This window comes from Haemaphysalis longicornis, unplaced genomic scaffold, assembly GCF_048455015.1.
Source record: "Haemaphysalis longicornis isolate Haplotype H1 unplaced genomic scaffold, Haemaphysalis longicornis Haplotype H1 scaffold_1, whole genome shotgun sequence".
In the NCBI taxonomy this organism is placed as follows: Eukaryota; Metazoa; Arthropoda; class Arachnida; order Ixodida; family Ixodidae; genus Haemaphysalis; species Haemaphysalis longicornis.
This window is the reverse complement of record NW_027526203.1, coordinates 357,819,141-357,842,070: the sequence shown is the minus strand read 5'-3', so window position 1 is coordinate 357,842,070 and position 22,930 is coordinate 357,819,141. Positions and strand designations below refer to the sequence as shown.

The 22,930-nt window shown below is 47.7% G+C and overlaps 1 protein-coding gene and 1 non-coding gene across 4 annotated transcripts in view; one reads left to right on the top strand and one right to left on the bottom strand.

The window, feature by feature from the left end:
- Positions 1-22,930, top strand: part of Uif (sushi, von Willebrand factor type A, EGF and pentraxin domain-containing protein uif) — a 134,140-nt gene that overhangs the window by 66,374 nt on the left and 44,836 nt on the right. The window contains exons 3-16 of one of the 3 annotated variants that reach the window (XM_077686135.1): positions 2,913-2,994; positions 10,830-10,936; positions 11,585-11,800; positions 15,999-16,097; positions 16,588-16,718; positions 16,972-17,182; positions 17,356-17,498; positions 17,657-17,861; positions 18,387-18,556; positions 18,950-19,121; positions 19,817-19,996; positions 20,831-21,196; positions 21,327-21,503; positions 22,577-22,687. In XM_077686135.1, the coding sequence (XP_077542261.1) occupies positions 2,913-2,994; positions 10,830-10,936; positions 11,585-11,800; positions 15,999-16,097; positions 16,588-16,718; positions 16,972-17,182; positions 17,356-17,498; positions 17,657-17,861; positions 18,387-18,556; positions 18,950-19,121; positions 19,817-19,996; positions 20,831-21,196; positions 21,327-21,503; positions 22,577-22,687 (2,370 nt within the window). Of the gene's footprint in view, positions 1-2,912; positions 2,995-10,829; positions 10,937-11,584; positions 11,801-15,163; positions 15,343-15,441; positions 15,903-15,998; positions 16,098-16,587; positions 16,719-16,971; positions 17,183-17,355; positions 17,499-17,656; positions 17,862-18,386; positions 18,557-18,949; positions 19,122-19,816; positions 19,997-20,830; positions 21,197-21,326; positions 21,504-22,576; positions 22,688-22,930 lie in introns of those variants that run through there. The other 2 variants (XM_077686136.1, XM_077686137.1) reach the window with 2 other exon arrangements.
- Trnaf-gaa (transfer RNA phenylalanine (anticodon GAA)) lies at positions 527-599 on the bottom strand. The gene has a single exon. It is a non-coding gene; the product is annotated as a tRNA-Phe (tRNA).

Below are 22,930 nucleotides of genomic sequence, written 5' to 3'. Positions count from 1 at the left end.
AAGCGGTTACGTCCCAGTTGCCGTGCCGAAATCCCAAGCACTTGCCCCAATTTACAGAGCTCCCGGTATACTCGCAGGACGTTTTAAGCAATGCAACTGCATGATTAATGCTTTTTCGGTCACGACAAAATAAAGCAATGTCATCCGCGTATGCCAATACACGCACCTCACAAGCTTGCAACTGGAAACCGTGAATACTATTGCTGTTTATTACGCTAGCACAAAACGTCTCGAGGTGCAAACAAAAGAGTAAAGGGGACAGCGGGCATCCTTGCCGTACTGAAGTCATGACATTTATTGCACGGCTCACTAACCTATTTATTACCAGCATTGTTGAACACTCCTTATACGCCAGTCCTACACACCCGGTTTTCATTTTTCCTAAGTTTACTTTTTCCATAATAGTATACAGCAGCAACTGAGATATTTCGGCGGGATGAGAGCGTACAGGCGTTTTCACGAGGACCGCAATGACGGTGAATCAGTGATATAAAATTAAGTGTATTCAGCAGAAAAAGGAAGTATGTGCCGAAACCCGGGATCGAACCAGGGACCTTTAGATCTTCAGTCTAACGCTCTCCCAACTGAGCTATTTCGGCGGGATTTTTTTTTTCTTTACTGCATGGAAAACTTCCCTTAATACAGCCTACGAAAGTTAGGAGTCATCCAAGAAGATGCACATCACTGCAGCTAAAATAAGCCGTCCGTTAAAACTCTGGCAAGCAGACGCACGCGTCCAACAGATGCAGCCATTCTGGTGGGTCACTTTGCGCCGCATAAACGGCGGGATAATCGGTAGCGCGTGTTTTCAGGAGGACTGCGTTGGAGGCGAAAAAGTGAAATAAAATGAAGGGAATCGAGAAACGAAAATAACAGGCGATTTGGCAGCGCCTACCCCAGAGTGTCGTGCGAAAGCAGCATGCATTTCTGCTTATAGAGCGTTGTTCAATGTCTTACTGCTGATATACATGTGCAACTCAGTGAGAATTAATGTAACACTTTGGTAATTTTCAGAGTACGCACGCAGTTTTAAGAATACGCCCACGTATTTCTTGTGGTCCACTGTCCTAGTGTTTGCTCTCAAGTAATTGGCTGATTACTTCATTGATTGCTTGATGCATGCCAAAGCATGCAACGTGGGCGGGAGCGTCTTTAGTAATGCGCGCTGAAGCAGCATACATTTCTGCTTAAAAGCGTTGTCACCAATGCACACAATCGTGGGTATGTGCTGCTGTGGGGGCATATAATTATAAGTACGAGTCGCGACTGAGATTACTCTACGTATTAAGAATCGTACCACCAAGATATGAAGGCCCATCTCACCGGTGGACGCTCAAACTGAGAAACACGGGAACTCAGCCGGTTTAGTAGGGAAAAGTAATACGCTTATAATGTACTTAAATAAAAAAACAGCAAACCCGGGGGCACCTGAGCACTTCTGAGTTGTGAACGCGTGAGCAATTATGTCCAATTTATTCATTTCTATTTGTGAATGCTTTGCCTCGACCTTGCCCACCCCCTCACGTAATACCCCGCGAGAGGCTCTCATGAGTAAATAAATGACGACGGTTGGGATGAATTCAACGCTCTGGAAGTGGTGTGGCACCAAACGGATATGCCGGTATTTTGGACGCTACCATGGAGCAGAAGCGACCGCAGCGCCGGCAGTCAGTGCGGTGGGGCGCCGGGCAGAGAGCCCTGGCTCGTTGGTGACTAGTGCGCCGCTGGGTGAGCCACATGACGTGTCGAAGCCAAGGGGCATTTAGGTGATGTATTGCTAACGCAGGCACTGACGCAGGTTTCTTCGCCCAGTGTGCCATTTAATGCTATCGCATTAAAAAAACTGAAAGTTCAATCGAACTTGCACAATGTGTTTGTGGCAGTGTCTCAATGATGCAAGATGTGGAGCGCGTGTGGGTGGAGTTGTTGACAGAATTTGTAATAATGTTTCAGCCCCCTCAACGAATGATCGAAGGCCTGGAATTTCGTCGAATTAGTTTCTTCCTCACCGCTGACGGCTTTTCGTGTCGTAGTTAGTAAGGCCCCGAGCTGTTGCAGCAGAGGAACAGACGCCCCCGCAAACCAGAAAATGGCTAATTTGTATTCGGGGTCAGGCCCCGAGCTGTTGCAGTAGAGGAAAAGACACACCCTTTCTCCCTCCCCGTCCCAACCATCATCAACATTTCAGTCCTTCAAAAATTCCCTTGCACCGCCGCGATAAGTGTCATGGGAACCGCTACTTCTCCAGCAGCTTTACTCCATTACTCCAGGTACAAACTCAGAAAACGGTTCGTGGCGTCAATGTGACCTTCAATCTTGGTCAAGGTCAAGACAGCACCTCATGTGGTTGCGCAGTGAAAGCGTCTAATCGCTCGTTCGTTCCAAGGGTAGGGGAGTGTAAATGGGGATGTGGGGAAAGAGCAAGGGCGCGTGCCACCAGAAAGTGATACAAGGAAGCGCTCGATGCATCCAAGTTCACCGCGCATTGGCGCCTACACGACGACTGCGCCGCGCAGAGTCTGTGGTCTGTCTAGCAGTGCAATGTGTGCGCGTTCACTGTACGCTCTCGGCGCGGAAACCGAGCTATCACTCGACAAACTTGGTTTAACCGCTTTTAACCACGGCATTTTTTCCCTGCTCTATCGAGGCCCGTTCACACTGGCGACGCGATTGAGAAGCGTTTGCGAAAGAAGTGCAGTGCAGCCAAGACGACGCCACGTCAGCACAACGTCACCAAAGGCGTAGCAAACGCGTCCCGCGCCGCCAGTGCGGATGAGCCCTTACTCTGTACATGGGGTGGAGTGTCCGTTCAACAGTGCGAAAACAAAACATGCTGCCTTGCCTCTTGAACACCTTAAACGTTCATATGGCTTCCAATTCTGACCCGTGTGCCTGTGATTCCGCTTGTGCAGGCTGGTCACAAGATGGCGTCTACTGCTACAAATTCTTCAGTAATCAGCATTCATGGAGGAGAGCAGAGGAAGTCTGCCGCAGGTGAGTCGTCGTAACGCACGTCCCTATGTGTGGATGGAGGCATGCGGAAAGACTAGGCTTAACAGTGAGCTCAGGCGCCCTGCGTGCGCCTAAGCTCACTGTTGAGTGTGTCTTGGCTGTTTGGATGTTTTATTGCGTGAGAAATAGATGGCGCCTGTCGGCAAAAATTGGCGCCGTCGATCCGTCAACGCCGAGTCAGAGTCCTTCACACTGAAGTACTCTGACCAGAGAAGAACAGAGAACGACAGAGCGCGTGTGGAGAGGGGACGTCAAGCCGAGCCTAAATAACCGCTCCCCTCCTTGCGCCAGTTCTGTGGAAGAGGTGATAACCATGCAGGCGTGTGCGCGTATGCTGTGTAACCCGCTTGTGCACAAATCACTTAGCGACACAGTGGTTTTTGGCGCCTCTTAGGTGGTGCAACGGACAGCTCGAGCCCGCATTTCTGACGGTCGCAACACGTTTGCGGCCTCGCACAAGTGGTATTTAACCTCGGGCAAGTGGAATGCTTAAAAAAAAAATAAGAAGCTGAGGACCTCTTGGGGAGGGGTGGGGGGGCGATCGCCCCCTGCGCCCCCCCCCCCCCTTGGGACCGCCACTGGTCGAAATCCTCCTGAGGGGGTGTGTATGTATCCCTGGGCAGGGTGCACGTGGTTGTGGAACCTTTCTTGGGGGAGTGTCGAAATCCTTCTGAGGGGTGCTGGGGGGTGGGTATGAATCCCTGAAGTCAACACGGTGCCGGCTGGATTCTCTTTGCCCGTGCTAGAGTGTACTTTCTCCTTCTAGTACACTCTACCCGTGCGCCCGTAGTGGAGCGTCTCGAGCAAAATGGGGTGTGACGCGAGTGCAGGGCAGAGTAGGCGGCAGAACAGGATGGGGTACAGATGACGGCGACGAAATGCCGGTTCTGGTGGACAACAAAAGCGACAGGCAGCCGATACCGCTGCTAAAGCGATCAATCGCGACCACTGAGGTGGTTAGGACGCAAAGCAGGGCTGGCACGGGAAGCAAGGGACGTGCGAGAAACGCCGTGTTGTGGGCTTCTAAAGCCGGAGCGAGGCACGCGCATCGGGCCGAACCTCATGTTGGCGGGGAAGAGGAGAGCCACAAATGGAAATCCCAATAATTTTTAGGTTTTATAAACGAAAAGATAAACAATCTATATTTAAAAATACCATCGCGTGATTAAACCGCGCTGCATACACATTTTCTCTCCAGCTCTCCTTACAAAGATACCGCACGAATCCATGCGATTGCATCGGGCTCCCACCGACTGGGGGGCGCGTTGGAGTGTCAAACCACAGCATTGGTATTTTGCGGGAGTACCTCGGCACTGTACCTCGCGACTCCCATGCGCCCTGTTACGGAGGGATGCGGATTGTGTTGGGCCACTCGGGATAACTCAACGTGCCCCGAAATCTCTTGCACACGGGAACTCTTGCTCATTGCGTCAACCGGAACAGCGCCGCAACCAGGAAATTGGTACTAGATGGCGCACGTGCACCTTCGGCACCCGACAGCACTGAGTTGGAACGTTCGCGAACTTCGGCAATGTGTCTCTTGCGTCGCCCCCTCGGCGTTTCTCGGCACCTTCTGGGGAGACACGACGGATCGCGCCCATGCGCACAAAGGAACAGCGGTGCTTCCGTTGCTCGTCGGGGGCGGGGCACGTGTAGCATCCGTGCTCGGGCCCGCCCAGTGCAGCAGGAGCAAGCGAGCGCTTGCCGAGGTGCTCCGAGGAGAAGCGAGGCCCCGTGGAACCTGTTTACCCCGCGAGCAGGTCGCCGTCTCGAGACGCTCCCTGTGGGCCGCATGCCTCCGCCGCCGGACGCGCCAAAGGGCTGCGGCGCTGGTGACCTCACGTCTCCCGGTATCTGGGTCAAAAATGCGGACGGCTTCGTACCCGCTGAGATTCCCCCGTACACGCCTGATACCTACGCGCAATCCGATTGCGCAGGACCCTGCCGCTACTGCTATACCAGCCGCTTACCGACAATGGACGGGACGTGGGGGTGCGCCACAACGAGGCTGCTCGTGGTCCCGCTTAACGCACAAGCTTTTGCTTTGGTAGCGAATTCGACCTCGGCGTCCAACTTGGCCCGACAGGGCCCCCCCGACAGAGCACGACAGGCCCAGCCGGACCATGTTGTGCTCTGTCGGACTCAAAAGAAAACGGGCTTAACCTAACAAACACTGTCATCCGTCATCTTACATGCCTTACAATTTGTGGCAGGAATTGATGATAAACATCGGGGAGCATTTTCAGAGTATTAACAGTAGTGCTGTGCGAATATTCGAAGCTGAACAACTTGCAAGCAGAACTTGCTAGTCGATAAAATTTGTATCAGACTCTTACTATTCGAAACACTTAATTCTCCGACTATTCTAAAATTTCAAATTAACATCCCGAAGGAAAATTGGCTCAAACGCAATGCACACGATTGCGAATGCCCTTGGGTTGGCTTTCTTGCACGTCGCCAGAGTTTCGCAGAAAAGCTAAATACGAATAATGCACGTATAAAAAAAAAAAGCGAGTGGACCAGCGGAAACATGGTGGCAGGCGTTACAGAAATGCAATTTCCATAAATCAGCCCTGCAGATTTAAGCGCTAACTTAATAAGCGATTTCAAATTTAACCTTCCCTTTCTACAGCACGCCATTTTATGGGAACACGACGGCAGCATACAATTTCGCTTTATTCAAAAACTTGGGCCAGGACTCAGCCTGCTATTGGATATATATATATATATATATATATATATATATATATATATATATATATATATATATATTTCACCACTTTCTTTTCGACTCAAAAAATTCTTCATCTCTTTCTATGACCCACCACAACCTCTCCTTTGCTCTCCGAGGTTTTCTTGACTGCCAACCCTTATTTTCTGTCTTATTTCAAGGAGCCCCTCATTTCCCATTTTCTGATTCGCTACATGCTTAGCGAGGGCCTCTGTTCTGGCAGTCTTGGTGCCAAAGGGAGCTTAAGAGGGTTCAACGCTGGTCGACCACTCTCGACATGTCGTAGGCACTCGAGTCACGACCCGGGGGTTAAAAAGAAGGTCCCCTTCACCCCGAGTAGTCCGAGTGGCGCTGGCTACCACCCCCAAGTGCAGGAAACAAAAATACCTTAACATAAATACCCGAGAAAGTGCTGGGGAAACAGCCCAGCCGGTAGCGTAGTGGTTATCGCACCAGACCGGTGTTCTGGAGGTCGTGGGTTCGGATCCCACCCGGCGGGCATTTTTTCACCACTTTCTTTTCGACTCAAAAAATTCTTCATCTCTTTCTATGACCCACCACAACCTCTCCTTTGCTTTCCGAGGTTTTCTTGACTGCCAACCCTTATTTTCTATATATATATATATATATATATTATATATATATATATATATATATATATATATATATATATATATATATATATATATATATATATATATATATATATATGTGTGTGTATGTATGTATGAGAAATTACAACTGCGCATCCAATTTGGGAAAACATGAGGGGCGGCCTAAGCAGCCCTTCGAAGCACCTTGCAACCACTGAAAGCGCGAATAGCTGGATTAACCATAGTATTGCATACTAAAGTGCACCTCAGGATTTGGAAGTATACAAGGAAAGTTTTTAGACAAGGCTGCTTACCATCCAAGTTTAAGTATAACCCCAATAGCGGCGCTGCTTTCACAACTGCACAGTCTTCATGAAGGGGTGAAGCCGATCCCGGTCGGTTGCTATCCTCGCTGTCTACTTTGGCCATTATTATTATTATTATTATTATTATTATTATTATTATTATTATTATTATTATTATTATTATTATTATTATTATTATTATTATTATTATTATTATTATTATTATTATTATTATTATTATTGCACCGTATATACTGGTGTGCTAGCTGCTTCGATTTTGACCCGCCACGGCGGCTCAGTGTTTAAGCGTTGTGCGGCTGAGCCCATGGAACATGGGTTCGATTCCTGGCAGCGGCGGCCGCTTTGAGATGGAGGCGGAAAGCAAAAACGCCCATGTGTGGAGATTTCTGCAATCGTTAAAGATATCGAAGTGGTCGAAGTTAATCAGGAGCCTTCCACTACGGCGCGCTCAGGTGCAGCTTCTTCGCGTAAGACCCCCAAAATTTGCATTTGAATTTGTTTCTATTTTGTTCGAGCGGTACGTCAACACCGAGATGGTTTTTGTGCCCGGGGCAGGATTCCGGCGGCGCCGACCGCACAATACGTAATGCTGGATTCTTACGACGGACTCAGGTCTGTGCCGCTTTCAAGAGGCTACAGCCACACCACTTCACACCCCTTGGAGGTGTTCCGGCGGTTCGCGAATTCACGGTTTAACTTGGGTGCGCAATGCCGATTTAGTGCCCCTTTCCAGCCAATCGTTCTTCTCTTCTTTATTCTTCTTCTGCCAGCGCGGGCCGCCAGACGTAAGGAAAGGCGGCGAGACGCGGAGGAAAATAATGTCCGCGTGACCTGGCGCATGCAGCGAGTGCTTAGAAGTGCAGCAGCGCCTGGAGGACGGTACCGCCGAGTCATTACTGAGGGGGCGCTTTCCTCTCCCGCTTTTAGCCTCACGATTTCGCGGCGATCTTCGAGCTGGGTAACCTTGTAAGCGCGCCATTGTGAATGCACCTGCGCAGCCTCGTGGCGATGCCCCTCCGAAAGCAGATCCGTTAAAAGACCGTTACAGGACCACGACCACATGCCCGTAGTAGACTGATACGGGCAGCCGCACACCCGTCAGCACCACCCCTGCCGCCAAGCAGCGCACGAGGAAAAGGAGCGCCCGCCACTGCGCGACACACAACACAGTCCGCCATTTGGTCAGCTTAGGGAAGAATACTTACACCTCCCCACCTTCATTCTTCTTCTTCGTTTTTGTTTTTGCATACCGCCCACCACGATAACTTATCCGAGAGGTGCACTGACATCTGAAATGCAGTGACACCGGTTGGCGTCGTTGTGCGACGCGGAGCAAACGACTCGCGCTGTGAGGACGACGAGCGATTGGGAGCGGCCTGCAGGTTGTGACATTCAGTCGAAATCGTGCTGGGAAAAGTGTGCGAAACACCGGGGAAAAGAGAAAACGCGCGGAACACGCGCAGCCACGCATCAGCGTAGGCTACGTCTTCAATCGTGAGAAATACGCCACCGCTTTGCGCGTGCGTGCGCGTTCAAGAGTATGACGAATAGCCCGAGGCATGGCGTTTGTGGATGCCTCGGATGTCTCGGTCCGCGGGGTGAAGGGCTTGCACCCCGCTGCGCGGATCCTGAGAGGAGGAATGTATTGAGACACGCGGTTGCGGCGACCGCGTGCGACAGCGTGGTTCCTGAGGTCAGCCGCCGTCGCGCGCCACTCGAGGAAAACAGGTTGGATAGTAGGAAGTGTCCTCACCGACGTCGTGAGACGCAGCCAGACAAGCGCGCGCGCTGACTCCGGGCCGCCGTGCACGCAACCGGAAGACGCTGCTCGGAAACGCTGGGAAACGGAACGCTGTGCACGCGTAATCCCGGCAGTGGACGCATGCCGCTGTGTGCGCCTCCCATTCTATTTCCACTCGGTGGCGTCCCATAGCTTAGCATACGTTGTGTCATGTATTTCGCATGAGTTATGCAAAACGTTGCCTCGTCGGCACGGTTCGCGTGGTTAAAAATACAAGGCCGAAGGATATTGTTCGCCCCACGCGCACTTCCTGTAGCGAAATAGTTGTGCCTTTTCGCCTGCACGGGCACATACATGTGTGAGACATCTTGAATGTTCTTTTTTTTTTACTTTATGTCGCAACATTACTTTCCGATTTACCTTGAAACAAATTTCGGCGTTTCCAACAGTGGCCATTCATTCTGCACGGTTAACTGCAGCAGTAACTAAGCAGACAAGTAACGACTTCATGAAACCGTCAGATTGACCTATTTCGTTACAGTAGAGGGATATGACCTGTCCTGCTCTGTGCGCACGTTTGTTCGCGCTCTCGAGGTATTTTGCGTTCACGTGTGCGCGATGGGTCCAAATTAAATACACACTAAACTTTTTTACACCCTTTGTGACCGAAAGGGTGTAGTATAGGTTTAAAAAGGGTGTTTGGAGGTCTTTTCCACCCTTTTTCTTCGGTTTCAACACCCTAATTTGTAGCTTTACCCCTTTGTTTTTTGGCAAAAAAGGTGTTGACCGAATGCAACACCCTAGTTTTTCTGTAGGGCGTTGAAAGGGTGCGGGATGGGTGTGTGTTGTTTGATTGCATCGATGATTATTAAGGCCATATACCTAGTTTTAAACACTCCCACCTCACCAACTGTGGAAGATGTCCACCGCCGTATATCCTTTCGAAGCAGCAAGGCCCCCTTCATATTTGGACAAAATTATTATGCCATTAACATTTCCACTTTAGGCCCCCGTCAACCTTTCGCAAATTCTCTATATATTGCCGCTAAAAGAATGCACCCAAAGTTAAAAACAAGAGAAAAAGTTGGCAAGAGAGTAAATTTGCCCCAGGTGGAGTATGTCCTTATTATCTTACATATTACTGGAAACAAGCCTCCCTGCGGGGAAGATGCAGCGTAACATGAATGTGAGCTCTATAGGTGAACGCCCACTCCCCGTTTCCTTTCTTTTCCATTTCTCATCTTGTTTAAAAGCTGCTTAATTCCTAAAGGGCCCGAGAAGACAACCAACATTCCTGTTTTATTTGAAATAACTAGCTTTTGATAATTTGTTCAACTCCATTCCAGCCCCGAAGGACGTTGCCTTCACCAAAAAAAGATCAGAGCTCAACAAGCTTTCAAATTTCCCGCTATACGCGGCGTCAGCAGTGACATCATTGGTGGAATACCAAAAACAGAGTAATCAGTGGGCTAACCCCATGCTAGCATTCAAGCGGTTCGATCAAATGGAAGAAAATGCACCACTATAAATGCGCAGTCATTTTATTGGCGGTAGCTTTTGTCGGATTTGTTCAATCGCAGAAAACAATAGTCACTGTGACGTCACGGAAGCAGGGCAAGAAAGTGGCTAGTGAGTAGCCACCCTTTCATCATTTTTCCTAGAGAGAGAGAGAGAGAGAGAGAGAGAGAGAGAGAGAGAGAGAGAGAGAGAGAAGGCTCTTTATTAGAAGTGAAAGCCGAGATGTTTGCCGTAATTTCGAAACCGACATGATACTCGGCGGGGAAAGGGGGGAGGGAAAAAAGAAAGCGAAATTCGAGTTAAAATTCGCATGACTGCTATTCGTACGTGGCAAACTTTGGAATAAACCAAAATTGTATTTTGTCTTCATGGACCCTTTAAAGGGACTCTCAGCATGCAACACTTTCGATAAACGCTTTCACTCTCCCCTTCGCGTCTGGATGCACTGCGAAAGCTATAGTTAGTTATTGTTATAGTTCTGCTTCGCTTTTGTGGCTTTCTTTATTTAAAGTGGCTATCGAATGCGTCCATTGGTACAGCTGAAGGAAAGCCGGCCAATGGCCGCTACCCCGCTGCGATGACGTAATTCCATCGGTCGAAGAACGCCAAGACCGGGAAATAGAAAAAAAAATATTTTGAGCAGGTTTCTAAGTTATCTGATGGGCATAGAGCAGTAATTTTTGGCTGAGGTACTTTGTGACCCCCCAATCTAAGTACTGGATGTGTTGGTTGACTAAGTTCTGCAAGCATTTAAGATTTCGGAAAAAGTTGAAAAAAGTGTTGCAGGGCCCCTCTAAGATGGTTCGCACACGACCTCTGCAACTTGCGTTACACGACTTCTCGTTATTATTTTTTCTGCTGAGGGGGTTCTGCTCCTGATGAATGTTATTTGCTTGGTCTATTTTCAGGTACGGCAGCCAGCTAGCGTTAATATTAAATTACAATCAAAATAATTTCACAAGAAGTCTCGCAACTACTGGTCTCAAGGATGTGCCGCAGAGTGCGTACTGGATAGGTAAGTCTGGGAATGCCCTTTTTATGTACTAGGAGCATTGATAATAACCCGTAGCATTGCTGACGACGCATGCAACCAGTATAAAAGAAAGTAAGGCCCACCACAGCAACCTGCCGTTCTCGATAGCAAACGGCGCAAGCACAGGCGTGCTCATGGGATCCGCATGAAGAGGATGGTTGGCGAAGGGAAGGGACTGAAAATTGCATTCCCACCCCCTTCGCTGTGTTCCGGCAGTTTTCCAAAAAATAAATACTTAACCAAAAGTTCGAATAATGAAAAAAAAAAAAAAAGAAAACACACGCAACACATCCATCTTGCTTAAAGGGACAGAACAACCCCACTATATAAAACGCTGGCTTTCATGTGAGATAGAGTGGTCAACCTCCACGAAAATCGGTTGTCTATCCCTTTAACGTAGCCTATGCGAGCTTTTCCTAAGTATTGGACTATAAAACACACTGCAGACATTCACGCGTTTGCGACGCCGAAAAAAAATGTGCAACTGTAATGGCCATCGATTTCAACTGCGGTTAAAGGCCATCGGCTTAGCCAGTCGTGCCGCTTACAACTTAACTGAGTGCCCCCTCACACGCTGCAAGCCGAAGCGAGGCCTTTGCGGCTACGAAATGAGGGCCTCGTGGCGCGCAGGTCTCAAGTCCGTGGACGACCTGTCCACGAACACGCTGGAGTCTTCGAGCGGCTACTTCATCCCCAAGTACGTCGGCCACTGGGCGCTGGACCAGCCGCGGCCCAAGGACGGACAGTGCGTGCAGGCACGCCTCACCGAGCGCGCCCAGGAGTGGCGCCTGGCCCCCTGCGAGGCCCTCCTGCCCTTCATCTGCCAGGTGCCCGCGTGCCCCGAAGGTCAGTGCCGCGCTGAACGCATCTTGTGCCCTCTCTCTCCGATTTCGCCTGCACTTCGCGACAACCATAGAGAGCGAGGGAGAGAGAACGGTACTACTGGTGAGGTTAGCCTGGCGAAGGCTCTATGTATGAAGAGATGTGAAATTGATGAAGTGATGATGAGCACTATGAGGACGATGATGCGCCCACTAATGAAGCCCTATCCAGAGAGTCTGATCAAGTCCTGTACTTAGAAGGAAAGTCAGTAGAGCTTTTGATTGATTGATTGTACGGTTTAACGCGCCGACGTAACGCAGGAGATGAGGCGCGCCATAGTGGAGGGCTCCGGATTAATTTTGACCACCCGGGGATCTTTAACGTTCGCCGAAATCTCGTACACAGGGCGTTTTCGCTTTTCGCCTCCATCAGAAAAGCGGCCGCCGCGTCCTGGAACCGAACCCGCGTCCTCGTGCTCAGCAGCACAACGCCTTAGCTACTGAGCCACCGCGGCGGGTATAGAGCTTTTGTCACTCGGGAAGCTCGTTTAGAGTTAGACAGGGGTCCTAACACGTCCCTTAGCGTTAGTCTTCTCGAAAGCGGCTGCCCAGGGACACCAGGAGGGACTGTGTACCGCGCACATTCACATCATACGTGGTTCAAGTGCTCGCGCACGCCGCAAAGGGTGCAGAGGGGGGAAGTGGCCTGTTGCAGCTCGAAGCGAAAATGACTGTGTAAGCGGCATTCCGCCGCACGCGATGAAGAACCGCTTCGTCAAGCTCGGAAAGTTCGTGGGGCATCCTAAAGTTCCCGTGCGGCCCTAGTGAAGCGGCGCGTAATTTTACGGCGCTGCAGCCTATCGCTGATAACTCCAGGAAACCTTGGTTGCAGGGTGCCGCCATAGCCGGCCCTGAACCTTTCGTCTGCCACGGCCGCTGGATTAAGGGCGCGCTTTCATCCAGCGGCCGTGCGTGTGCTCCCACACCCCTTTTTTGGGTGGAGAGGAAGCCGTACGTGGACTCGATTTGCACTCAAAAATCGGAGAAGCGAATACTGCACGAATCATTTTAGCGAGCGCAGCCCGATTGAAAGAGCACGGAAGCAAATCACGTGTCCTTAGCCTCCCAAAGCTTCTGTCGCTACATGTACACATGCACCAGTGCGGACTGTGGCGGTGCGTCTTTCGGCCCATTTAAATGGACGTATGGAGTACAGAACAAACTAGCACAGAAAGCACCCAAGCTCGAATTATGGGGGAAAAAAATTCTGTTGAGTCCGACATGGATTACAGAGATCGGCAACAGGTGTACTACCTGAAGTACAGAGCGGCCACTTAGAGGCGGAAAGAGATGATAGGAGCGTACAGAGAAGAACTCGGCACTGAAGAGGTGAGATTCGGAGGGCAAAAAGCCTACGGAAGTGGTCTTCGTTTTGCAGTGGGCATCGACAGGTTGATTATAATTTTGATGGTTTTTCGTCTCGGGTGTCTCCAGGCCGGCACGAAAGAACTCGATTAGCGCCTCTGAAATCTTTATATTCGTCGAGTCGGGCCTGATGATATAGCAGCAATTAGTGTCAATTCTGTCTTGCTTGTTTACTGCTGTTACCGACTGCAGCATGATCACCAATACGTACTTATTCCACGCAAGCCCAGAAAACCCGCTTCTACAGAATAAGATGGCATGCAACATTCGCCACTTTTTCCGAGCGAACCGCGACGTGGCGGAAACGTGTTGGCAATGTATTTCGTTGCCTTATAGAATACTCGGGGTCCAGTTGACTACACTTTAGCAAAATTAACTGCCAGCTAGAGCCGGCAAGGAAGGCTGCACGTCGAGTAGTGGGATTCTTGAGCAACAAAGACGAAAGAAATAGCCTAAGTAAAGTAATATAAATCTCCTCATAAATAGTTATAGAGTACTGCAGGTGCTTCTCAAGTTTGAATATATATAGTCTCTTGAACTTTCCGACTTTCGACCAGGACGGAAGTAGGGTAAAGGGGACCTTCAAAAAATACATTTATCGTTGCAATACAACGTCACCCTTAACATTCAAAACAAGATGCACGCAGGAGAGAAAAATAACTCCGTGTCTTGGTATTCCAAGGTCCCATTTCTTTTTACTTGTACATCAGTTTTCTTATTTCGTTTATGCGGGATAAGCAGCCTCTATATTCTCCGTGATTCCTTATAGACGTCCATTTGGGCCATACATCGTTTGTGCGCTTGTCCCGCTTTCCAGGCCATTACTACGTGCTTTTATACTGTCCCACTCTGATAAAAAATGCGCGCGCTTTACCTTGGGGAAGCATCACGCCAGCACCGCCTCGATTAATAGGCCATCACGCAGAAGGATAAACGTTTCGCTGCTGGTACAGCTGTGGGTATTGAGTCTGACGTCGTATTGGCGTCAGAAATATGCTTATTGTTGGTTCGCGAAAAAAAAAAAAGGGGGGGGGGGGACGTACTTCGGTCGAGTCGTATCTATCACCGTTTCATTCAGACGCACTTCACCTGAAGCATGCGGAAGTTGTTTTTTTCCTGCCGTGAACGAAATTCAAACATCCATTAGAAATTCCGCTCCCGGCCGTGCACAGACGGCGTAATCCAGCGTGACGTTCATCATTCTGTGCAGAGGCATGCTAATCGATGCGGTGTCAAGGGGCGGAGTTAGGTTAGTTGAATGACAACTTGAAGGGAACGAAGCCACGACGCCTCATGGATCATATCGTGCTGAGGAGATTGCATGCGCAGGTGCCGCCTGCGATGACCAAGCGCATATAATTAACAGGGTTAAAACTGTTGATTAAGTGGTTTAATTAGCAACACAGATGCTGTGAACATTCATGAGCGAAATGTCGCTACATGCTACCTGTTCTTGACCAATCTATGCATCCTACAATGAAATTTTGGCGACTGATGATATCGAACATGCGATGGTCCTGGCATCACGCAATGCAAGCACGACGTTCTGCATTGCGCAGGGCCACATCGTAGATCATATTTTTGAGGGAAATAGTACGCGCGGTGCTGTCATTCGTCGAATTCGTATTATTGCCGCCATTGATTGGTGTTCGAGTGCATTGCGGTGAAGACTGACCACGGGATTGCCTCGGCGTAGAAGTGGAGAGGGCGGTTAGCTTCCTCCCCGCAGTAAGGCACTGGAGTACCGCGGAAAAGCTCACTAATGCTTACGATGGCGAGAAGGTGCTCGCGAACATGAGTTGAATGGGGCGTGGTTTAATAGCGTGGAACGCTTTCTGAAAGCGCATCTAACTCTCGTAATACGGGAGCAGCGATTGGGGCCGCTTTTCACACTGTTGCCATGACGGCGTCATGCATGTGGTTTACCTGGTGCTACGTGGTATCGGCTCTAAGGCCGCTAAGGTCGTCATAACGCACTTTTCATCACTATTTGAGTTACTCTTAGCTGCGACTAAAGCTTTTTCATCAGCAAACGGCCGATGAAGAGACTTAGCTATGTCTTCTTCATATTTATGAAGTTGATGGTGATATTTACTCGTTGTGCGCGCTTGTTACATCTCTTTATAAATTTTGTCTCGGCAGGTACGTTTGCTGATGAGCTAGTGTGGATGCAGTTAAGGAATACATACATGTAGAAAATTTATATTAAAAGCGTTAACACCATTAACACGTACAACTTCACCGGGCTGTTCAGGGGTACGTCGAAAGCAGGACATGCGCTCACAACTTCGTACGGACTTGCCGGTCGTGCTTGTTAATTGCAATGCTCGTTCCGTTTATGGAGAGAAATTTTCCCATGACTTCCCTCCATGAAATCCTCTCGCTCGTTCACGCGGAAACTTTAAACTTTGCTCGCACGCTAGTATGTTAACATACTAACATCAATTAACCCAACGACGGCGATCGGTTCAGCCTCCTTAACAAAACAGCTAGGTCGTTTCAGCGAAATTAAAGTACCCTTCACGCTGTGAGAAATGCACACCATCTACACGTACGGAGGTAGACAGCTATTGAACGAGCGAACATATCATGCAAGAAATTTTGGTTAGGTTTCGCGAGCGATGCACCACGTACTCATCGCTTTACATTCATTGCGGGGCGACAGACTCGGAGCTCGATCAGGCAGCGGCGGTCTTCGTCCGGTAAATCCACCCACGTGCTGCCGCCGGCGCCGAACGCCGCGCTTTGAGCCTCAGTAAACACAGGTTGCTTCACAAAACCTTCATCTCCTTGCGCAGGTTCATTTCTCTGCAGCAATGGCAAGTGCCTCAACAACAGGTGGATGTGTGACGGCCAGGATGACTGCGGTGATGAATCAGACGAAATGAACTGTCCCAGTAAGTTCCCTGATCCATGCTTTCTCATTTATCAAATCTCAGGCATGCAGGATACAACACTGAAAAAAAGTGAACTAAATGTGGCGACTATATCCCTTTTTAACCTCAGCCCCAAGGTCTGGTTCAGAAATGAATTCTAATCCAATTTGTGTGTGTGTGTGTGTATCTGTGTATAATTTTTAGTTACACCAGCTACACCTAAGACTGTATGTTATTGCACAGTCATGAGCAGAAACGTACTGTCCATGGGATTGCCAATTTGAGGGAATTTCTTATCACTGCTAGTATGAGTGTAACTAGTTGCGTAATACATAAATCCTCCCAAAAACACGTGCATTAGCTGCCAGGCTGCCATGCGAATGAGAAATTCTCCAAAATTGCCGTTATTGTACAGGTTTGTAAATTTTTGCTTGTGACTGTACATTGAAATTGCAGTTGCTAACCATGTCAGCATAGACATGAAAATCTCATGCAACTCTTTCAATTACAGAATCATGCCACTTTTACATGCAAAGCTCGGGAGATTCCATTCAGTCACCAAACTACCCGAACAAGTATGAGCCCAATCTCGACTGCAAGTGGACACTGGAAGGCCCTTTGGGTACCGGAATTGTTTTACAAGTGAGTGAACTTATTGAGAAAAAGAAAAAAAGAAAAACGGGAGCACATGCTGACTGTCCACCCGAACGAAAGTGCAATGAAACATCAACGATCTGGTGCATCTCCAGTTTGCCTTGCCCTAAAAAAATACAGGAAGCAAGACTACCAGCCTAAAATAACAAAGCACTTGCTGTGATGAGCTTGAACAGTAGTTTGTTAAGTGCTTAAGTGATATATGTATGTTTATTTTGTTTTCATTTGTATTTGCATCTAGTTTTCAGAGTTTGAAACTGAAGCCAACTTTGATACGGTGCAAGTCTTGTCTGGAGGCAGAACGGAAGAGTCAAGTGTCTCCTTGGTCACCCTGTCTGGGAAGCAGGACCTCAACTCAAAGTCCTTTATGACGGCGTCCAATTTGATGATCATCAAGTTTCGGACAGATGCATCGGCTGAAAAGAGGGGCTTCAGAGCCAGCTGGAAGACGGGTATGGGCATTGCACGTTTACAGCCTGTCCTTACACACAAGGCGCAACTAGTTCTGTCATGCCTACAAAATTTTAATCCTAATCCAATGGTCGTGAAGAACATATTTAGCCTCAAATATTCAATGCCATCACCTGTAAGCCTCATCATTTTCTCCCTTCCTTTTCCTGTGCAGAGCCAGTGAAGTGTGGAGGAGAACTCATGGCCCAACCCAGTGCCCAGGTTCTAAATTCGCCCATGTACCCCGAGCCTTACCCTGGTGGTCTCGAATGTCTCTGGGTTATTACAGCACCTGCAAGCAAAATCATATCACTTGAGGTACGAGTTTTTTTTTCTTTTCCCCATCAATCCCACAGTGAGAAATGTTTCCCCCATACATTTTCCCCCCCTCTAAATACTTTTGCACTTCCCATAGTTTTGTGCGAAGACAGCCATTATTTCTTTCTTATGTAACAGCTGTGTTTAATACATTTCAGATTGTTGATTTGGACCTGGAACCGGACAAAGACTTCATACTGGTCAGGGATGGCTCTCTTCCATCGGACCCACTTCTAAAAACGCTCACTGGACCTGCGTCTGACAATCCCCAATTTCTTATGTCGACCCGGGACCGCCTCTACCTGTACTTCCGCTCCAGCTTTGGTGACAGCCGACGAGGATTTTCCATACGGTTCCGGTCAGGTATGTTCATTGTGAAGGGTCTTTCTAAACACTGCCATGCTGGGCAGCTCTTTTTTTCGGGCTGCATGTATGGCATACAAAGGTATAGGTAAAAAAACAAATAAAGTGACAGAAATAACGAAAACCATACTTCAGGTTCTAGTTTTGGTTATGATGTTGGAAGATTGATTGGGTTCAGTTTAGTAGGAACACCTAGTGATGGTGTTATACATGTAGCCACTGACTAAACTATCACACTAAAATGGTTCACAGGAACCTTGTGGAATAAAAGAAGGGAAAAACAATAACACACACTACTTGCACTGTTTTTTATGCCTTTGCTACACGTGTGAATGAGAAAATAGCTTCGCAATGCAGTATTGGTTGGTTGGCACTTCTCAAGTGAATCATTACAAAATTGCTTTTGACCGTTAAAATGCATCATAAATACAGAGGCCATAGGCAGCATTTTTGTGGTGTATTAGCTGTCAACATCTACAACTAGAAGCAAGCCATTACAAGATTTTATTTTTTGGCATCTACCAGGTTGTGAAGTGGACATTGCCTCCACCTCTGGCAACGTTTCGTCCCCTGCATTTGGTGTCGACAAGTACCCGCCCAACCAAGTCTGTGCCTATCGCATCACAAGGCCTGGAGGAGGACCTGTGTCTCTCAAGTTTGAAAAGTTTGCTGTGGCTCCTGATGACTTTGTGCAGGTGCGTATGGTAGTTCTCCTTTGAATTTGCGCCTCTCCCACCAAACTTCTAATTTTGGAAAGAAAAAAAAAAGCTTAAGGCAAAAAATAAAGTACGGTTTGGAATTTTTTTTTTTGCTTGTGTGCACCACTCACATCAACAATCATGCACCACTATTCATGCCAGACATGACATTTACTAATTGCTTGCAAGCTGTCAGTGGTTGAAGCCCACCAGTGCACATTATTGTACCCCAACTAAATTAAAACTATGTATGCACATGAATCAGTGAAATTTCAGCTTCTGTCTGAATGCTGTGTACGTGTGGCTACTTGCAAGCATTTCACAAAGCTATCTATTTCCTAACCCAGCATTAGCCCAGCATAGCTGAGCCCCTGTGCTTTTGTATTTCAGATCTATGACGGCTCCGACACCAGGCATGGCATCAGACTGCACCCTGGCCAGGGCTACACGGGCACGAACCGGCCAACCCTCACACTGACTGCCAGCAGTGGCCAAATGTTTGTCCTGTTCACCAGCAACCCGCTGAACACAGCAGCTGGATGGCAGGCCAGCTTCAGTGCGGGTGAGGCGTCTTGGCAGCGGAGGTGGCCTGTGCATTGCGCGTGTTTATACAGACACAATAAGCTGTGCGAGGTTGCCAAGGTATCGCAATAGCAATTTGGTTACCTATCATTATAAAATTGCCCCTTTGTTTTCTCTTTACTCGGCATTGGATAACCTGCTCCTTGCACTAAACAACTTTATTCTGCAGTGCCGATAGAAATCTGTGCAGATAAACAGTCAAATCTTATTGTAACTATCACAAATGTGGCAGTCGGGTTAAAAAACATGGTACATACAACAAGTTATCTTACTCAAGCTCTATTTCTTAAGATGACACATTGGCAACATGCAGTGGTTTTTTTTCCAGGTATGAGGTCCGCTTGGCTTGGCAACTAGGAAAAGAAGCTGTCTCATTAGTTTATTAAAAACATTATGAATACTGGGACTCAGCTTAAATCGAAAGCATTGTTACCTCTGACCACTCTTTCTACCTGTTTATGTCAAGAAGACCACACAAGGCATTTATAGGTGCTATACCACTTATGCCAAACATTCTATTACTGCGGGGGAAAAATGCAGAAAAGAATAAGCAAATTAAGTCTGGTTGAAGCATGTCGGATTCATGACACGAGGTTCGCTCCAACCCCGTTAGTGTTATTATTCTGATGTGATTACGGAAGCTGAGATGTGTTTGTTGGCATTTTTGGTTTTCAGACTGCCCTCTCTTGACTGTTGGAGAAGGAGCACTGGCTTCAAGTCGAGAGACAACATTTGGCGCTAAGGTGACCTACATCTGCCCAGCCGGACAAGAGTTCAGTAATGGCATGTCAAAGATTGTGGCTGAATGCATGCCAGGTGGCAAATGGAGCATCGGCTCTATACCAAGATGCCAAGGTAAGGGCACTTTGGAGACATTTTGTATGGCATCATAAGTGGTAGTGTGAATGCACTGATTTGTTGTTAACCCTAGTAACTCCCAACAACAAACCTGCCTCGTTCAGAGGTGCCATCCTGTCTACATATTTTCAAAAAAATTTTGTCACTTTATTTGTCTAGGTACCACAAAAATTGGTACCTCATGTCCAGGAAAATGGCACATTTATTCTCGCTTACAAAGAAGGGTCCTAAATGACTGCACAAACAAGAAAATACAGATATTTGAATTATTCCTGAGAAAACAACTTGCCAGTTCAAGGAACAATTGCGAGTGAGTTCGCTAAGATACAAAAGTTACAATCATGAAGCTTATCACTGTTATGTCCCTTCATTCAAACTTCAATGGTATCCAGATGAAAGCGAAGTTTTCAAATTTATCCAGTCTGCAAAAATAATAGTAATAACTAATAATTCATAGCAATATCATGGATGTGTAAGTACAGTGTAGTAAAGTTATAATGGGGCTCAAAGTATTAAAAAACAAATGAACGCTTGATAACAAGGATTACCTCTAAACTTCTGTCTAGTATTGGGAGACAAGTGCGCCTTAACTTTTAAACTTGCACCAATTAAGAGTGCTGCTCATCTTTGCGACAGTGCGAAATAAATTAGACATACAGGAAAAGGAAGGGACAAGAAACGGTACGGCGACAGCACTAGTAAATAGAACCCAATTGCATAAAAATTTTCTGCTGGTGAAGCATTCAATTCATGCTTTTGTCAACGATGGTTTTCACCTTTCTGCCTGCCACATTTTAACCGTGACCCCACTTTCCCTCGGCTCTGCCGCAGAACGCTACTGCGGTGCAGTGCCCCAGATCGACAGTGGCTTTGCTGTGGCCGCCACCAACGTGACGTACCGTGGCCAGGCCACCTACCAGTGCTACGCTGGCTTCGCCTTCACGGGCGGCTTCCCAACGCAGACCATTCGGTGCAACGAAGAGGGCCACTGGGTCAACCTGCCCACGTGCCTGGCCTCGTCATGCCCGCCGCTGCCCGAGGTGCCCCACACGGTCCACACCATACTCAATGGTGGGGGCAAGAACTACGGCACCGTGGTGCGGTTTGAGTGCGAGCCAGGCTACATCCGCACGGGCTACCCCGTTGTCGTCTGCAAGAGTGATGGCCAGTGGTCGGCCGCACCACCAACTTGCAAGCGTAAGGAGCTTATATTCCAGGGGCACTCTCCTGTCATGTGCTCATGTTTCCGCTGTATTTACAGAACTGATTGTGATTGCAGTAGTGATAACTGAGTGCGTTCTTACGTATGTTGCTGCTTTTTCCATAGGCGCTCAGTGCATCGACCTACCAGACATCAAGAATGGCTTTGTGCTGGACTCCAGGCGGACTTACTACTTTGACGATGAAGCAAAGATACAGTGCCACAAGGGCTACCGGCTTGAAGGAAACCACGTGGTGACTTGCGGACCCAACCAGACATTTAGCAACCTCCCAACTTGCAGAGGTAAACGAGCGTGGCAAACGAGGGAAATGAGAAATACAAGAAAAATTAAATTTTTTATTGCACGTGGCAAGAAAAATAGGCAGTTGAGCTACTTTGTTTTCATAAACTAAAGAAATGCTTGAAACTGGTCTGCATAATGATGCTTACAGTGCAAGATATTTTCAAATACTTATGATTATAATTTTTTGTCACCTTTGGAACGAGCTTGTCCTCCAACTTTCATCTGCGCCATTGGAAACTGGTGTTCTCAACTACCCCCTTCCTGCAAGTGCCAACCACTGCATGAATTGAAATAGAATAGGATAAGCTGAATTAGAAAGGTTTAATATCAAGTGAATGCCTTGAGAATATGAAATGCCTTAGTGGGACAATTATGGAGTTATAATTTATTGCAGGGTTTGCCAACCTTTTGTTGAGGTTGAGGGCCAACTTGCACGAAGCTGACACAGTGGGAGCCAGACAGCAAATTGGAAGGGGGGGAGGGGGGCTATTTAGGTGACAATAATGTATAAAACTGGAAGATGGGGTACAATGTTAACTGGAAGCAATCTTTCTTTGTTCCTTTTTAACCCCATTTGAGGTCAAAATTGCCATGTCGGCCTTCAGATAGGTAGTGACAGGGGGGGGGGGGGGGTGACATTGTGCCGGAGGCTATATAACATGACCGCACAAGTTTTCAACCACTGGTTTATTGTTTTCTGATGAATAAACGCGAGGTTGCAAAGCATGATGCCTCAAAATTTTGCACTCTTGAAATTTTTGTGAATTTTGTGAATTGAAAGCCCAAATCAAAACTATTCATCCTAACTCATTATTTTGATTGATTGCAGCTGGCATTATGTGAAGCACTTATTGACTAAATCACCAGACCATAAGCCAAACAGCAGTCTTTTTGTAACTCTCTTTTTGGTACATTAATAAAAGTCTGTGAACTTAATCAAGGGCCTCCCACCTATGCTTTGCTGCATTTTGTTACAAAATTTTATGCAGAAATAAGTCTTAAAACTAGGAAATGTACTCCTGCGTTTATCGATTGAGGCAATAAGTACGGATTTTTTCCTGAAACATTTCAGATATCAATGAGTGCGCGTCATCATCAGCTTGTGACTCAGCATCAACGATCTGCACCAACACCGCTGGAGGCTTCTTCTGCAAGTGCAAGAAAGGGTTCGAGCCCAACTTAGGTTTGTTCGCCTATTTCTATTAACAGGTTAACTATCACTCTAAGAATAAAACGAGAAACTTTATATACATATTGCATGCTATGAAAACTGATCTGAAAGCATTTCGTTCGGGATGCAGGTTTTTTTCTCTTTTTTAAAACACTGGTTATTGTTAAGTGTAGCAAGAAGTAGAAGCAGCTTGTAGCAAACCTTAAAATTAAAATTCAGTTTTTGCGCAAACAGGAAGCTTAAGTGTTACAGCAC